At 48.3% G+C, this 17909-nt stretch overlaps 1 protein-coding gene across 1 annotated transcript in view; it reads right to left on the bottom strand.

The window, feature by feature from the left end:
• The window catches only part of LOC120944205 (sterol 26-hydroxylase, mitochondrial-like), a 43460-nt gene that overhangs the window by 10376 nt on the left and 15175 nt on the right, over positions 1 to 17909 (bottom strand). Inside the window, exons 2-6 of the mRNA XM_040358159.1 lie at positions 17717 to 17907; positions 10440 to 10639; positions 7746 to 7943; positions 4746 to 4909; positions 392 to 558 (exon numbers count right to left, since the gene is read on the bottom strand). Of these exons, the coding sequence (XP_040214093.1) occupies positions 392 to 558; positions 4746 to 4909; positions 7746 to 7943; positions 10440 to 10639; positions 17717 to 17907 (920 nt within the window). The remainder of the gene's footprint in view (positions 1 to 391; positions 559 to 4745; positions 4910 to 7745; positions 7944 to 10439; positions 10640 to 17716; positions 17908 to 17909) is intronic.

The raw sequence follows: 17909 nt of genomic DNA, 5'->3' as shown, positions 1-17909 counted from the left end.
CCTGAACGGGCGCTCTGTGCTCCTCTATGGAGCCGCGGATGTCAGCTGTGACATGCCCGCTGACATCCGACCCGCTCCGCCAAAGTGTGACGGAGGAAAAACCTACTTTTCCATCCGTCTCCGCTCTCCCATAGGGGAGAGTGGAGATTTGATAGGGCGGTCCCTGCACGGTGTGCGGGGACCGCCCTGTCATCCGCCGGCTGAGCAAGCGGAGGTTCTCAGCCGCCCCGTGTGAAAGGGGCCTTAAGTGCATTGCAGCTTTGTAAAAGGTTTAAATATCCAGCACAAAATTTCCCTGTGGGGAAGTAGCAGTTAGGAGAGCTGACAAAGCTGTAAGACTTTTTATAATAAGGAGTATGTGGGTTCTCAGTGTACCCGCCCCCGGACTCACCGCAGGGTCTCTTTGATTACTGCCCTCAGCAGGGGCATGTGGGTGATATCGTCTGCGGTGGGTATCCGATCTAAAGGAACTGCCTTAATGACCTCCTGGTGCAGGGTCTCCTGGAGCTGCGGGTCTTTTGCCAGATGATAGAGAGACCAGGTTAACGTGTTGGAGGTCTGCAAAAGGACAGGAAGTAAAAAGAGTTATATGTTGTTTTGTATATAGAAAATTTACAGACCTGTATCAACAAAACAGTCTACTTTCTGATGCAATGAATGAGGGCATGATGCCGAAAGATTCCCATACCTCGGGGAAGTGACTGATAAAGGAAATTCCTCATCTTTTTAGGTTTTTCAGCTATACAGGCACTTCCTGATTTAAAGTGATCCCCTGTGCTTCTTTGTTGTTTACTGAGCTCAGTAGCTCAACCCAATATTTACACACGTAAGTTACCGTATATGCTCAAGTATAAGCTGAGTTTTTCAGCACATTTTTGTGTGCTGAAAAAGCCCCCCTCGGCTTATACTCAAGCCTCACTGTGCCCATCTGCAGCCTCATGTATCTGATCTCCCGGCGTTGTGACGCGCAGTCTAGTTGGCGGCCATCCAGTGTAACAAAGCCCAGTATTCTCCTCATCCTCGTCCATGATAGGCTGAACACTGACTCACTGCTGGTAAACTGAATCAGTGTTCCATCACGGACGAGAAGGCGGGGCTTTGTTACACTGTGCGGCTGCCGACTAGAGATCAGGTACATGAGGCAGGGAGTTGGGCACAGTGAGGCATGCAGATGGGCACAGTGACGCTGCAAATGAGCACAGTGAGGCATGCAGGTGGGGACAGTGATGCTTCAAACGGGCACAGTGATGCTTCAAACGGGCACAGTGATGCTGCAAATGGGCACAGTGATGCTGCAAATGGGCACAGTGACGCTGCAAATGGGCACAGTGACGCTGCAAATGGGCACAGTGAGGCTGCAGATAGGCATTGTTGACCTTTTTTCCACTTACAGTAGCTGCTGCATTTCTCACCCAAGGCTTATACTCGAGTCAACACGTTTTTCCCAGTTTTTTGTGGTAAAGTTAGGTGCCTCGGCTTATATTCGGGTTGGCTAATATTCAATACGGTAAATCAGTTAATGCAAAGGGAGAGGAGTATTTCCTAAAATTGGAGTGTGCAAAATCTGGTGCAGCCCTGCTCAGAAACCAATCAGTTTCCAGGTTTTATTGTGAAAGCTTAATTGAACAAGCCGAAGTTAGAAGCCGATTGGCTACCATGCACATCTGCACCAGATTCTGAGTTCTCCAGTTTAGCAAATCTCCCTCAAAAGACTCATCTTCTTCCCTCACTACAGGCCCTTTTAGGTTTCATTCAGATACACGGTTCTTGAAAGAAGAGATATACCACTGTGCTGTCTCTTTAGCTAGCTCGTAGTGCTATAGAAATCCTTTGTCACTCATCAAATATTTGTTAAAGCAAATGTAGCCCAGCCAGGAGTGCCTGTGCCTCTGTCGCCACATGTCTAAGGCCCCATACACACCATAGAATCCATCCGCAGATAAATCCCAGCAAATGGGTTTCAGTGGATAGATCCTATGGTGTGTACACGCCAGCGGATCTTTATCCGCGGATAAATCTCCCCTGGGATGGATTTCCAGCAGATGAATATTTGCTGACATGCTCAACAAATCCATCTGCTGAAATCCATCCCAACGGATGGATCCGCTGGTCTGTACAGACTCACCGAATCCATCCGTCCGAAGGGATCCCCCGCATGCGTCGCAATGATTCAACGCATGCGTGGAATTCCTTATATGACAGCGTCGCGCCCGTCGCCGCGTCATAATCGCGGCGACGGCGCGACACGTCATCGCCAGAGGATTTCGGCGCGGATTTCAATGCGATGGTGTGTACACGCCATCGCATAGAAATCTGCTGAAATCCACGAGAGGATTTATCCGCGGATACGGTCCGCTGGACCGTATTCGCGGATAAATTCTATCGTGTGTATGGGGCCTCAGACTTTGACTCTGCCACACACCGCTGTAGGCGTCATCCCTCTCTCTCCCCTGCCAGCCACAATCATACGACAAGAGAGAGCCAAGGAAGGACATTGTGAAAGGCCTGGGAGGGACTGGAAGGTGCAGGTTTTCAGGGCAAATGTTTTTCCCTAAAGGGCAGCACCAGTTTAGAGAGTACTGTTTGGAACTACAAGTCCCAGGAGGAATCGGGAGGGCATTAAAAGGGAAGAAAAATGGCTGGAAAGTCATGATGTTAGACACAGTTTCACATGGAGAGTCAGGTTGAGAGCCGTGCTGTAGTAAACTCCTAGTGATACTACTAAGGCTTCTTAGCCCACTGCTTCCAGGGACTGACATGAGTGTGCACAGAGGACCGTGCCATGGATTGGAAGGACACCTTTGTGTTGTAGGAGTGTCCGCACCCGAGCCCAGGGCCAAGGTCACCCCCCCCCCCCAGACTGGGGAGCTCCCTCCAAGGCCGCTGACAGCTTAACACTCCATCTCCAACTTCCACCCAAATGACTCCTCATCCAGCTGGCCTGACCCTGGGTATTTAAAAAGGCCTGCCCCCTGCTAATTCAGGTTGGGGATTGGTCAGGGCTCCTTAAAACACCCCAGACAGCTCCACCTTTCCTTCCAGAACTTTCTAGCAAACTCAGGAAAGAAGAGGGAGGTCCCAGTGATGCTGCCTGTGAGTCACCAGCTGCTACCCTGATCCACTCCCAGCCCAGATAACACCAAAACAGGCCTAGCTGCCAGCCAGACATGCCTAAATTTACCTATCCTATCTCTAGCACCTACCTACCTAGAGGGTGCTATAATAAAATAACTAAAAATATGGCAGGGATGGTGGAAGCCCCTCATAATGGTCATGGAGACCCAGGAACTCAGCACAGGAATGGTGGGAAAAACTCATAATGGTCATGGAGACCCGGGAACTCAGCAAAGGGATGGTAGGAACTCCTTATAATGGTCAGAGCAGGTATGGAGACCCAGGAACTCAGCACAGGAATGGTGGGAACCCCTCATAATGGTCATGGAGACCCAGGAACTTAGCACAGGGATGGTAGGAACTCCTTATAATGGTCAGAGCAGGTATGGAGACCCAAGAACTCAGCACAGGAATGGTGGGAAAACCTCATAATGGTCATGGAGACCCAGGAACTCAGCACAGGGATGGTAGGAACTCCTTATAATGGTCAGAGCAGGTATGGAGACCCAGGAACTCAGCACAGGAATGGTGGGAACTCCTTATAATGGTCAGAGCAGGTATGGAGACCCAGGAACTCAGCACAGGAATGGTGGGAAAACCTCATAATGGTCATGGAGACACGGGAACTCAGCACAGGGATAGTAGGAACTCCTTATAATGGTCAGAGCAGGTATGGAGACCCAGGAACTCAGCACAGGGATGTTGGGAACCCTCATAATGGTCAGAGCAGGTATAGAGACCAGGAAACTCGGCATAAAGATGGTGGGAACCCCGAATAATAATCAGAGCAGGTATGGAGACCAGGGAACTTGGCACAGAGATGGTGGGAACCCCTCAAAGTGGCACAGCAGGTGTACAGAACCAGGAACTCATTTTAGTGATCTCACCAATACAGTCCCCATTAGATAGAGACTGTCAAGGTGGTTCTCCAACATCTGGAAGGATTCAATGATATGGTTGTGCTACATAAATAATATATTGAATTTTAATACTAAGGCCCCGTACACACCATAGAATCCATGCGCAGATAATTCCCAGCAAATGGGTTTCAGCAGATAGATCCTATGGTGTGTACACGCCAGCGGATCTGTTTCCGCGGATATTTCTCCCCTGGGATGGATTCCAGCAGATCGAATATTCGCTGACATGCAGAACATATCCATCTGCTGGAATCCATCCCAACGGATGGATCCGCTGGTCTGTACAGACTCACTGGATCCATCCGTCCTAAGGGATCCCCCGCATGCGTCGTAATGATTTGACGCATGCGTGGAATTCCTTATATGACAGCGTCGCGCACGTCGCCGCGTCATAATCGCGGCGACGGCGCGACACGTCATCGCCAGAGGATTTCGGCGCGGATTTCAATGCGATGGTGTGTACACGCCATCGCATAGAAATCCTCGAGAGGATTTATCCGCGGAAACGGTCCGCTGGACCGTATTCGCGGATAAATTCTCCCGTGTGTATGGGGCCTGAGGGTATTTTCACAGCATACGGATCAGCACATTGGAGTTGACAGATGCTGACACTGCTTTTGTGATTTGAATTTGTGTTCATATTTTTTAGGTGATCCCTAAATTGCAAATGTTTAAAAAACAAACAGCATCAAATAAATGTTGGTTACATACTGTGTCCACCCCGGCCAGCAGCAGCTCAGACACACTGCCGTACACCTCAGACATGGTGAGTTTTCCGCTGGACAGCAGGTAGGTCAGGTACTCCCCCTGCACCTCCTCTCCTCTCTCCAGCCTGGCCTGGATCTCACTCATCTTCTTATCTATCAGCTTCTTCCCTGTAAACAACCACATAGTCATGATAGCGCCGCCCTGCTGTCCAGATAGAAAACAGAAAGTAAGCTCTGACTACATGGACAGTTCTTATATAGTTATCTCTGTAATGCTAACAATGTTTGTCACAATTAATTACAGAAATATTACATTCACTTTGGGCCAGATTCTTAAATGAGATACGACGGCGTATCTCCAGATACGCCGTCGTATCTCTAAGTTGCGCGGTCGTATCTATGTGCCAGATTCTTAGAATCAGTTACGCATAGATTTCCCGTAGATCTGACTGGCGTAACTATGTTACACCGTCGTATCGTAAATGCATATTTACTCTGGCCGCTAGGTGGCGCTTCCGTCGAATTCCGCGTTGAGTATGCAAATTAGCTAGATACGCGAATTCCCGAACGTACGCCCGGCCGACGCAGTAAAGTTACGCCGTTTACGTTAGGCTTTTCCCGGCGTATAGTTACCCCTGCTATATGGTGGCGTAAGTGCGGCGTACCAATGTAAAGTATGGCCGTCGTTCCCGCGTCGAAATTTGAAAAAGTTACGTCGTTTGCGTAAGTCGTCCGTGAATGGGACTGGACGTCATTTACGTTCACGTCAAAACCAATGACGTCCTTGTGGCTTACTTTGGAGCAATGCACGCTGGGAAATTCCACGGACGGCGCATGCGCCGTTCGGCAAAAACGTCAATCATGTCGGGTCACATTACCGTTACATAAAACACGCCCCCCTGATCCAAATTTGAATTAGGCGGGCTTACGCCGGCCGATTTACACTACGCCGCAGCAACTTACGGAGCAAGTGCTTTTAGAATACAGCACTTGCCCGTCTAAGTTGCGGAGGCGTAACGTAAATCGGATACGTTACGCCGCCGCAAAGATACGCGGTTCTATGTGAATCTAGCCCACTGTTGATAGAACAATGGGCACCGTATAGGGTAAGTTACAGTATGGCTGGATGTGATTGTACTGCTACTGAGCAGAGTCCATACATACAGAATAATAACAGATACTGGCAATTGCACCCAGCATACAGGACAAGAGAAACGGCATTGTGCAAAGCCCATACATAGAGAATAAGAACAGTTACTGAGAATTACACCCAGCATACAGTAAAGTATAATAAAAGAAGTAGTACTGTGCAATGTAAATGAATGCAGGGCCGGATTCCCGACAAGGCCATGACTCGGGGCGGCAGTGGGTGCAAGGATGGGGCCGGTTGTAACACACAGCGGGAGACTGCTGTGTCAAGGAGCTCACTGTGAAAAGTTTGGGCGCGCTGTGATAAAAGTTCCGCCCTCCTCCTAGACCAGCTCGTGTGATAGAGGCAGTGTTCTGTCTATCACATGAGCTTGTCTAGGAGGAGGGGGGGGGCGGGTCTTTAATCACAGCGCACCCAAACTTTTCACAGTGAGCTCTGTGACACAGCAGGAGCAAGAGATTCCCAAGGTGCGTAATGAAATGAGGCTACATTGTTTGGTACAGTAAGGCTGCGATGATGGTGAGGGGGGCTGCAATGATGGTGAGAGGGGGCCGCAATGATGGTGAGGGCACAGTAAGGCAGCAATGATGGTGAGGGGGGCTGCAATGAGGGCACAGTAAGGCAGCAATGATGGTGAGGGAGGCTGCAATGAGGGCACAGTAAAGCGGCAGTGAGGGGGGCTGCAATGATGGTGAGTGAGGCTGCAATGATGGTGAGGGGGGCCGCAATGATGGTGAGGGCACAGTAAGGCAGCATTGATGGTGAGGGGGGCTGCAATGAGGGCACAGTAAGGCAGCAATGATGGTGAGGGAGGCTGCAATGAGGGCACAGTAAGGCGGCAGTGAGGGGGGCTGCAATGATGGTGAGTGAGGCTGCAATGATGGTGAGGGCACAGTAAGGCAGCATTGATGGTGAGGGAGGCTGCAATGAGGGCACAGTAAAGCGGCAGTGATGGTGAGGGAGGCTGCAATGAGGGCACAGTAAGGCGGCAGTGAGGGGGGCTGCAATGATGGTGAGTGAGGCTGCAATGATGGTGAGGGGGGCCGCAATGATGGTGAGGGCACAGTAAGGCAGCATTGATGGTGAGGGGGGCTGCAATGAGGGCACAGTAAGGCAGCAATGATGGTGAGGGAGGCTGCAATGAGGGCACAGTAAGGCGGCAGTGAGGGGGGCTGCAATGATGGTGAGTGAGGCTGCAATGATGGTGAGGGGGGCTGCAATGATGGTGAGGGCACAGTAAGGCAGCATTGATGGTGAGGGAGGCTGCAATGAGGGCACAGTAAAGCGGCAGTGATGGTGAGGCTGCAAAGAGGGCATGGTAATGCTGCAATATTGGTGAGGCGGCAATGATGGGCACGGGTTGGGGGACTTTCAGGTTTTTTTGGCGGGGGGGGGGGGCAGACCCAGCCTTGGGGTAGCAAACGGAGTAAATCCGGGCCTAAATGAATGAGAGGAATCCAGGGAGATTTGCACGTACAGGACAAGAGAAGTGGTACTGTGCAGAGTCCCTACATACAGAATAAGAATAGATACTGAGAATTACTACCGGAAGACACAACAAGAGAAGTGGTACTGTGCAGAGCAGAGTCCCTACATACAGAATAGGAACAGATACTGAGAATTACTACTGGCAGATACAACAAGAGAAGTGGTACTGTGCAGAGTCCCTACATACAGAATGAGAACAGATACTGAAAACTACAGCCAGCATACAGTAAAGTAGAATAAAAGAAGTAGTACTGTGCAATGTAAATGGATTCCAGAGAGACTTGCACATGCAGAGTGTTGGTGTGAGAGGGGTTAGAGCAGGGCGACTCCCTGGATTGTAGGGCGAGTTGTCGTGTCTACACTCACCAAAATTAAAGATTCTATCCCAGCCATCTAAGTACTTTTTCCAGTACGGTAGGATTCCTCTGCTCCATTGGGGTAGGTACGTGGCGTAGACGGAATTCTTGAGCATCTCACCAATTGAAGTGATAAAGCCCTGCGTCTCTGCGGGGATCTGCTTATCCAGACAGCCAATCCGAGTCTCAAACACAATATAGGAGACGCCTAGAAGAAATCATATAGTATTAGGTCACCATATATGTAGATTTCCCAAAACTATGCAATATAAGGACCAATCTCAGCTATCCAATTACTGTAGGTAGGTCCTTGCACTACATACAGTTAATGTTGGTAGAGCTAAAGGCAATTGTGTGGTGAGATTTAGTATCACAGTGATGTCAGATAACTGTAGCAAAAAAAAAATGCTTAGTCTTGCATCTATTAACCACTTAAGACCCGGACCAAAATGCAGCTAAAGGACCTGGCCCCTTTTTGCGATTCGGCACTGCATCTCTTTAACTGACAATTGCGCGATCGTGCGACGTGGTTCCTAAACAAAATTGGCGTCCTTTTTTCCCCACAAATAGAGCTTTCTTTTGGTGGTATTTGATCACCTCTGCGGTTTTTATTTTTTGCGCTATAAACAAAAATAGAGTTTAGGTATTTTTCCACCTATTTTTGGTAAAAAAAAAAAATCACAATAAGCATTTATCGGTTGGTTTGCACAAAATTTATAGCGTTTACAAAATAGGGGATAGTTTTATTGCATTTTTATTTTTTTACTACTAATGGCGGTGATCAGCGTTTTTTTTCGTGACTGCAACATTATGGCGGACACTTTGGACAATTTTGACACATTTTTGGGACCATTGTAATTTTCACAGCAAAAAAATGCATTTAAAATGCATTGTTTATTGTGAAAATGACAATTGCAGTTTGGGAGTTAACCACAAGGGAGCGCTGATGGGGTTATGTGTGACCTGAAGTGTGTTTACAACTGTAGGGGGGTGTGGCTGCAGGTGTGACGTCATCGATTGTGTCCCCCTATAAAAGGGATCACACGATCAATGACGTCGCCACAGTGAAGAACGGGGAAGCTGTGTTTACACACAGCTGTCCCCGTTCTTTAGCTCCGGGGACCGATCACCGGACTCCAGCGGTGATCGGGTCCCGCGGTCACGGGTACTAGCACAGGACGTACCTGTACGTGCATGTGCCCAGCCGTGCCATTCTGCCAACGTAAATGTGCAGGAGGCGGTCCTTAAGTGGTTAAACTACTGGGATCCTGAGTGCAGGTCCCATAAGGGCTTTGTAATACATATTAACCACTTGCCGACCAGCCGCTGCATCTTTACTGCAGCAGCATGGCTCGGCAAAACTACGTTATGTTACGTTGCTTGGCCCTGTGGCCACTAGGGGTGCGTGTCCGCTGCTCACCCCCGGAGCCGATGCGAGTGCCCAGCGGGCGTGATGACTGCCGAGCACCTGCGATCGCTCGTGACACAGCGAGGATCCCGGTTCTCTGAGGGGGAGAAACGGCTGATCGTGTGTTCATACAAAGTATAAACAGCGATCTGTCATTTCCCATAGTAAGTCCCATCCCCCTTCAGTTAGAACACAGAGAGGGAACACAGTTAAGCCCTTGATCATCCCCTAGTGTTAATCCCTTCCCGGCCAGTGACATTTTGCAGATAGATGCAGATCATGAACAAAGCGCGGTGACGTACAAAACGTACAACGGCACTCTAAAGGGGAAGTTATATTCGCCTTTGGGCTGCTTTTAGCTGGTTACTTGTTAGTAAAAGACGATTTGCGCTTTTTTGTCTGTTACAGCGTGATGAATGTGCTTACTCCATTATGAACGCTAGTTTTACCAGAACGAGCGCTCCCGTCTCATAACTTGCTTCTGGGCATGCGCGGGTTTAAAACATCGTTTTTGCCCACACACGATCATTTTTTACAACACAAAAAAGGACATTTTCAAAAATGACATAAAAAATTGAAGCATGTTCGAATTTTTTTTGTTGTTTTTCAGAAGACGGAAAACGATGTGAAGCCCACACGCGATCATTTTAAATGACATTTTTAAAAATGTCATTTTATTTCATGCCGAAAAATGACCGTGTGCACGCGGCATTAGAGCGGAGGTCCCGTGAAAAATAAATAAAAAAAATTAAAAGCCATCAGCTACAAATACTGCAGCTACTGACTTTTAAAAAATGGACACTTACCTGTCCAGGGCGCCCATGATGTCGGCAGCTGAGGCCGGGCAATCGCTCGTCTCTCTGCTGCCCCTGCCGCCATCCTCGGTGAGGGAATCAGGAAGTGAAGGCTTGCTGCTTCACTGCCTGGTTCCCTACTGCGCAGCACTCTCCCAGTGGTCCCCGCTGTCTCCTGGGACCAGTGTGTTTCCCAGAAGGCAGTGGGGGGGGGCAGAAAGTGGAGTGACTCCCAGAAGTGGGTGCAAATACCTGTATTATACAGGTATCTGCACCCCCCCCCTGAAACACCGGAGGGGGGGGGGGGGGTTTCCGAAAAGTGGAAGTTCCATTTTTGGGTGGAACTCAGCTTTAAGGTTTGACCTCATATTATATGGTTTTTGGTAAATCTGAAGACAAAAATCTGCAGAAAATCTAATAGTGTGTATGGGGCCTTAGTCTGGGTTGAGAAGAGCTAGATGATACTGGACATCCTCTAGCCTCATTTGGACAAAATCAATACCTTCCAAAGCAAATCGATAGAACTCATTCGCCACGTCATTGACCATCTCGCCAGTGGGACTCTCTTTACGCAAATCCTGTAGCCTGGCCACGAAATCTGAAACAATGTCGTTGATGCTCCCGGCGTAGCTCTTGGCTTCGGCTGGCTTCAGCATCTTCTTGTTCAGGATGGTGCGCAGGGCGTGCCATTTGTTTCCTTGCCTAGATATGATGAGACTAGTTAGGGTGTATTTATAGTGGTTATGTCCGACTAAGGGTAGAACACCCAAAGAATTGGCACCTCATCCCAAGTAATCAAATGGGAAGGACAAAGGGATTTTAATGGTGCTTACAAATAATATTGAGAACTAAACATTTAGAAAAAATATATATCAATTTAATGAGAATCGAGTTAAAAAACGAAGCAGAAACAATTTGTTCACTGATTGTCAGGTCACCTGAGGCCAAGTGACAGATGCACACCGTTGGGTCAGGAGTGCACCGCTATGATAGTGGACCCTACGGCTGACTGCTGCGGTTGGAACCCTGGGTGGTGCAGGAAGGCAGGTGCACTGGGGCGCCAACACGAATCACTCAGGGAGATAGAACGTGAGATTCCCCAGGGCGCGGAGTCTAAGAGCCAGCTGGTGTTTACCAGAGCCTCTAGTGGTGAGGATGGACTTCACTGCAGCTGACTCCAGGTCGTGGCCCCTGGGGTCTCCCAGCTCACGGTAGGCTATAGGAGGATAAGCTGAAGGTCGGGGCGACAAGCAGACAAGGATAAACAGTGAAACAAGCCAAAGGTCAAGGGTCACAAGCAAGCGGGGATGGTCGGGAAAATGCCAAGATCGGTAACAGAGACAAAATGTAGAGCAGGGCTCAAAATTTCAAGTCCTCAGCTACTCGCCAGGCCTTAAGAGTTACTCGCCACTAGTTGCCCCTCCACTAAACACCCTTATAAATTATCATATTTTATCCAGATAATATACGGGTATGCCATGATTGCAAATGCCTCCAAATACCCCCAGCTCTCTCACTAATGCTGCCCCAGCTCTCTCACTAGTACCCCCCAGCTCTCTCACTAATACCCCCAGCTCTCTAATACCCCCCCAGCTCTCTCACTAATACCCCCCAACTCTCTCACTAATACCCCCCACCTCTCTCACTAATGCCCCCCCAGTGCTCTCACTAATACACCCAGCTCTCTCAATAATACCCACCTGTTCTCTCAATAATACCCCCCCAGGTCTCTCAATAATACCCCCCAGCTCTCTCAATAATACCCAACCAGGTCTCACGAATACCCCCCCCCCCAGCAGCTCTGTCGAGGAGCCGAGGAGAAGTTTCACAGCACTTCACTCGGCTCCATGCTACAGTCCCGACAGGCAGAGAAAGAAGGCGCCTCTGACTGGAACAGCAATGCGGGCGGTTGCGGCGGCGCGTCGGGACACCCACCAGCAAATGTGGGGCATATGCCCTGGGTGCCTGGCGCTCGCACAAAAAAAGCTGCAAATAAAAACATGACACAGGGGCTGCAGAATTTCTTACCAGGGGAGCCGCTGAGACCAGGGCAAAAAGCGGGGAGCGGAGGGCGGAGCTGTCCGGAAAAGCGTGCGATCCGTGTCAGCATTGAGGAGGGGTGAAAGTAGACATTGCTAGCAAGCCAGGATGGTTGGGGGTTATCCCCTCAGCATCCACCGAGCACCTCTTCTCCTCCCTCAGCAGCATCCTGGCTGATTCTGCCTTCTTCACTCGCCCTACCTAAATATCCACTCGCCAAATGCTAGCAGGCGAGTGGAATTTTTAAGGGCTGATGTAGAGCATATGGCAAACAGGAAACCAAACACACAATATTGCACGGCAAGGCAGGCTTGGAGAACACAGTGTTAAATAGTGGTTCCTGTTGAGGCGAGGGTGGAGCCACACTGAGGGAAGTTTACATAACCATGCAGGTGTGAGAAGGCAAGCCCTAAGGCTGATACACAGACAAGGTAATAGACAGAGAGGTCATGAAAGTATTACTGCAAGGTCATGACACTGATATACAGCAGTTCATCAAAGAGATGGTCACAAAGCAGGTATTTGGCTACAGCAAAGGTTTCAAATTCATATACTAATCCCGACATGTTTTGCCTGGTAGCTTCATCAGGGGATTTACAAATCAAAGAATTCATGAAACTATACAGAGGTATAAAAAAGAACGTAAATAACCAAATCTAAACATAGTATATCATTGGTCAGTAAAACTAGAGACATGCATGTGGCATATGAGTTTGGTGCGGTAAGCTCCCCTCTCCTTGTGGCGACTGTGGGAACAATGTTACCTTTGATATAATAATGATATACTACCTTTAGATTTGCTTATTTTGTTATTTACGTTGTTCTATTTTATATCTCTTTATTGTTTCATGAATTCTTTGATTGATTTGTATATCCCCAGGCGAAACATGTCGGCATAGTATATGAGTTTGAAACCTTTGCTGTAGCCAAATACCTGCTTTGTGACCATCTCTTTGATGAACTGATGTATATCAGTGAACAAATTGTTTCTGCTACATTTTTTAACTCCATTCTCATAAAATGTATATATTTTTTTCTTAATGTTTGGGGCCAGATCCACAGAGCAAGTACGCCGGCGTATCTACTGATACGCCGGCGTACTTTCAAATTTCCCGCGTCGTATCTTTAGTTTGCATCCTCAAACCAAGATACGCCGGGTTCGATCCGACAGGCGTACGGCTTTGTACGCCTTCGAAACGTAGGTGCTTTGGCGCCCGCTGGGTGGAGTTTGGGTTGTTTTCCGCGTCGGGTATGCAAATTAGCGATTTACGACGATCCATGAACGTACGCGCAGCCGTCGCATTTTCTAACGTCGTCTGTAGTCGGCTTTTTCCGGCGTATAGTTAAAGCTGGTATTTTGCGGCGTATAGATAGACTTGCCCTGTTAAGTATGGCCGTCGTTCCCGCGTCGAAATTTGAATTTTTTTTTTTTTTTGCGTAAGTCGTCCGTGAATAGGGATGGACGTAACTCACGTCTAAGTTCAAAAAATTACGTTGTTGCGACGTCATTTCGCGCAAAGCACGGCAGGAAATTTCTGGACGACGCATGCGCAGTTCATTCGGCGCGGGGACGCGCTTCATTTAAATTAAACCCACTCCCAACCCGCCCAATTTGAAATCCGCCGCCAGAAATACACTACGCCGCCTTAACTTACGGCGCGAACTCGCTGAGGATTCGAATATACGCCAGGTAAGGTACGGCGGCGTAGCGTATCTCTGATACGCTGCGCCGATCCAAATGTATGTGGATCTGGCCCTTGGTTCTTATTATTATTTGTAAGCACCGTTAACATCCCTTTGTCCTTACTACTTAATTTATTTAGCTAGTGGGTACTTTTATATATTAAGATTCAATGCTCCCATCCTAAACCTTAACCTTCCCTGTAAAGCCGGCTGTGATCGTAAACGTTTTTTTTTCCCCTGTCCGAGCAATCTATTTGATTTATGTCCACTTATGGGGGCCATGTACAAGCGACGGCGCCGTGTTGGCCAGGTTAATAATGGCTAGACACCTAAACCCACCATGACCTTTCTTGACTTGGGTAACATTGCTAATAAAACAATGATGTAGTGTATATTCATAGATGTGTGCACAGGGTGCGCCTGAGGTGCCTTGGCACACCCTAATCACCTAGTGTACATTACCATTATCGCTCTGTGTAGCAGCGGCGAGATGGGTAAAATCTCTCTTATCGAATCTGCCCCTTTACTGTGCTGGCAGGGAGATCAATGTACCCGGGCCATATATGTAGGCACACATGCATGTGTGTTTGAGCTTTGGGGTGCGCACCCTAATGCAATAGGCTGCGCATATACCTACAGTATGGCCCGGATTCACAAAGCACTTGCGCCGATGTATCTCAAGATACGCCGCCTAAGTGCAAATGTGCGCCGTCGTATCTATGTGCCGGACTCAGAAACTAAGATACGCCTGAAAATAGGCTTCATCCCGCCGACGTAACTTGCCTACGCCGGCGTAGAGTGGGCGCATATTTACGCTGGACGTATTTGGCGCACCCATTGATTTTCTATTCACATATGCAAATGAGGGAGATACGCCGATTCACGAACGTCCGTCCGTCCGACGCAGTGCACCTAAAGTCATACGTTTGGCGTAAAGTTATGCCCCATAAAGGAGGTGTAACTCAGCAGCATCCATGTAAAGGGCTGCACCAGGGAACTCAAGCCGATGTATTTTACGTAATTTACGTAGGAGGTGAATATGACTAGGCGTAGGTTACGTTCACGCCGTAGGCAGTGATCCGACGTATCTTAGGCAGTTGTTCCAACGTGATTGTGAGCATGCGCACTGAGATGCGCCCACGGGACAGCGCATGCGCAGTTGGCGATACGTATCTGTCTGGCGCTCGGCCCATCATTTACATGGGGTCACGCCTCATTAGCATGGCTCACGCCCACTTCCACTTACGCCTGAGAAACCCAGCGCAGATTTGGGAGGAAGTGCTTTGTGAATTCATAGCTTGCCTCTCTGCGCTGCGTCGGCGTAGCGTAATGGAGATACGCTACGGCGGCATAAATATGCACCAGTGTCTGTGAATCCGGGCCTATGTGTATATTATTCACAAATTGGAAGAAATACAAAATAACCCTTGGTCTGGAGCTTCATTCAAGATTACTTTTGTAATTCCACATGCCTGAGATTCTATAGGGAGGATAGCGCTACTGCAACATGCATAGCAGCAAACTGAGGGCGTGGCCAAACGATATGATTTTTCGAAGGCGCGGTTTGATAGTTACAGGCCAGGTGGGGATTAAATTATTGTAATCTGGCCCCAAAAACATGGACATGGAAACAAAGATGGTACCATAGCACTAAATTATGGTGTAAAATGGGTAAATGTGGCAACACACTGCCAATAATGGTAATACAGTGGGGGGAAATTATTATTTGATCCCCTGCAGATTTTGTAAGTTTGCCCACTTACACAGAAATGAAGGGTCTATCATTTTATATCATATTTGTATTTTAAATGATAGAGACAGAATATCAACCAAAAAAAAGACCCCACGATGTTAATGTTATAAATTGAGTTGCAGTTCAGTGAGTAAAATAAGTATTTTTTCCCCCAAGCAAAACATGACTTGGTACTTGGTGGAGAAACCCTTGTTGGGAAGCACAGAGGTCAGACGTTTCTTGTAGTTGGTGACCAGGTTTGCACATCTCAGGAGGGATTTTGGTCCTCTCTTCTTTACAGATCTTCTCTAAATTCTTGGCTGTCGCTTGGCAAATCAAATTTTCGGCTCCCTCCATAAATTTTCTATAGGATTAAGGTCTGGAGACTGGCTCGGCTTCTTCTTGATCCACTACTTTGTGGCCTTGACGGCATGTTTTGGGTCATTGTCATGCGGGAAGACCCATCCATGACCCATCTTCAGTGTTCTGCTTGAGGGTAGAAGGTTCTCAAGATCTTACAATACTTGGCCCCTCAATGTAGCAAAGTCGGCCTGTACCTTTAGCAGAGAAACAGCCCCAAAGCATAATGTTCCCTCCTCCGTGCTTCACTGTAGAGCTGGTGTTCTTAGGGTCATAGTCAGCATTTTTCTTCCTCCAAACACGGCGAGTTGAGTTGATGCCAAAGAGCTCAGTTTTGGTCTCATCTGACCACAGCACTTTCCCCCAATCCTTCTCTGAATCATTTAGATGTTCATTGGCACAAACCTCAGACAGGTCTGTACATGTGCCTTCTTGAGGAGGGGAACCTTGCGGGTGCTGAAGGATTTCAATCCATGGCGGCGTATTGTGGTACCAATGGGTTGTTTGGTGACTGTGGTCCCAACTGCCTTGAGATCATTCACAAGCTCCTCCCATGTAGTTCTGGGCGGATCCCTCGCTTTTCTCATGACCATCCTCACCCCATGAAGCGAAATTTTGAATGAAGCTCCAGACCGAGTGCAATTGATGGTTATTTTGTATTTTTTTCTATTTGTGAATAATCTCTCCAGCAGTTGTCTTCTTCTCGCCAAACTTCTTGCTGATAATCTTGTAGCCCATTCCACCCTTGTGCGGGTCTACAATCTTGTCCCCGACGTCCTTTGACAGCTCTTTAGCCTTGCCCATTATAAGGAGGTTTGAATGGACAGGACTAATCTGTGCACCACATGAGAACATACTATAGCCAGTCTGTGGGGGGCAGAATTATTGTTGGTTGGTAGGGGATTAAATACTTATTTTACTCACTGAACTGCGACATTTGTATCGTGTGAGGTTTCTGGATTTTTGGTTGATATTCTGTCTCTATCGTATAATATACACCTGTGATAAAAATTATAGACCCTTCATTTCTTTGTAAGTGGGCAACCCTTTACAAAATCTGAAGGTGATCAAATAATTGTATTCCCCACTGTACATGGGCAACAAATGGGTAATTGTTATGATATTTGGGCAATGAACTGACAAATGTGTCAATACACAGGAAACAAACTCACAGGCCCAGATTCTCAAAGACTTACGACGGTGTATCTCCAGATACGCGGTCGTAAGTCCGAATGGCCGTCGTCGTATCTATGCGCCTGATTCATAGAATCAGTTACGCATAGATTTGGCCAAGATACGAGCGGTGTAAGTCTCCTACGCCGTCGTATCTTGGGGTGCATATTTACGCTGGCCGCTAGGTGGCGCTTCCGTTCATTTCCGCGTCAAATATGTAAATGAGCAAGATACGCCGATTCACGAACGTACGTACGCCCGTCGCAATTAGTTACGCCGTTTACGTAAGACATACGCCGGCGTAAAGATAAAGCAGGTCTCTAGGTGGCTCAGCCCATGCAAGGTATGGACGTCTGAACAAGCGTATCTTTTTACGTCGTTTACGTAAGTCGTACGTGAATGGGGCTGTGCGTAGGCTACGTTCACGTCACAGGCATTGAGCAGGCGTATCTTTGGGCGTAAATACGACGTGATACTGAGTGCCGTTCGCTCGGCCATGCATCTACATGGGGTCACGCTTAATTAAAATACAACACGCCCACGACCTGCCTACTTTGAATTACGCGCGCTTACGCCGGCCGTAACTTAGGACGCAAGTGCTTTGTGAATACAACACTTGCCTCTCTAAGTAGTGGCGGCATAGCGTAAATAAGATACGCTACGCCCGCACAACGTAAAGCCGCCCTACGTGAATCTGGGCCACAATCTACAGTGAATCTGACCCTGTGATACATTACACTAGTATGTCCCCATATAGTGAATCTGACCCCGTGGTACCTGATCTTACTTACTCAGTGAACGGCCCGTAGGCCAGGTTGCGCAGCTCTCGGTGGGTCCTCCAGAGGTCATACTCATTCCGCAGCGGATATTTGCCCTCCAGTCGCACCACCTTTTCCAAGATGGCTGGGTCGGTGATGCACACCATTTTGTAGTTGCCGATTGTCGCTTTCCACCATGGGCCATAGCGCTTTACGTAAACCAGCT

Source organism: Rana temporaria, chromosome 6, assembly GCF_905171775.1.
Source record: "Rana temporaria chromosome 6, aRanTem1.1, whole genome shotgun sequence".
NCBI lineage: Eukaryota > Metazoa > Chordata > Amphibia > Anura > Ranidae > Rana > Rana temporaria.
This window is presented reverse-complemented; position numbering and strand designations above follow the sequence as displayed.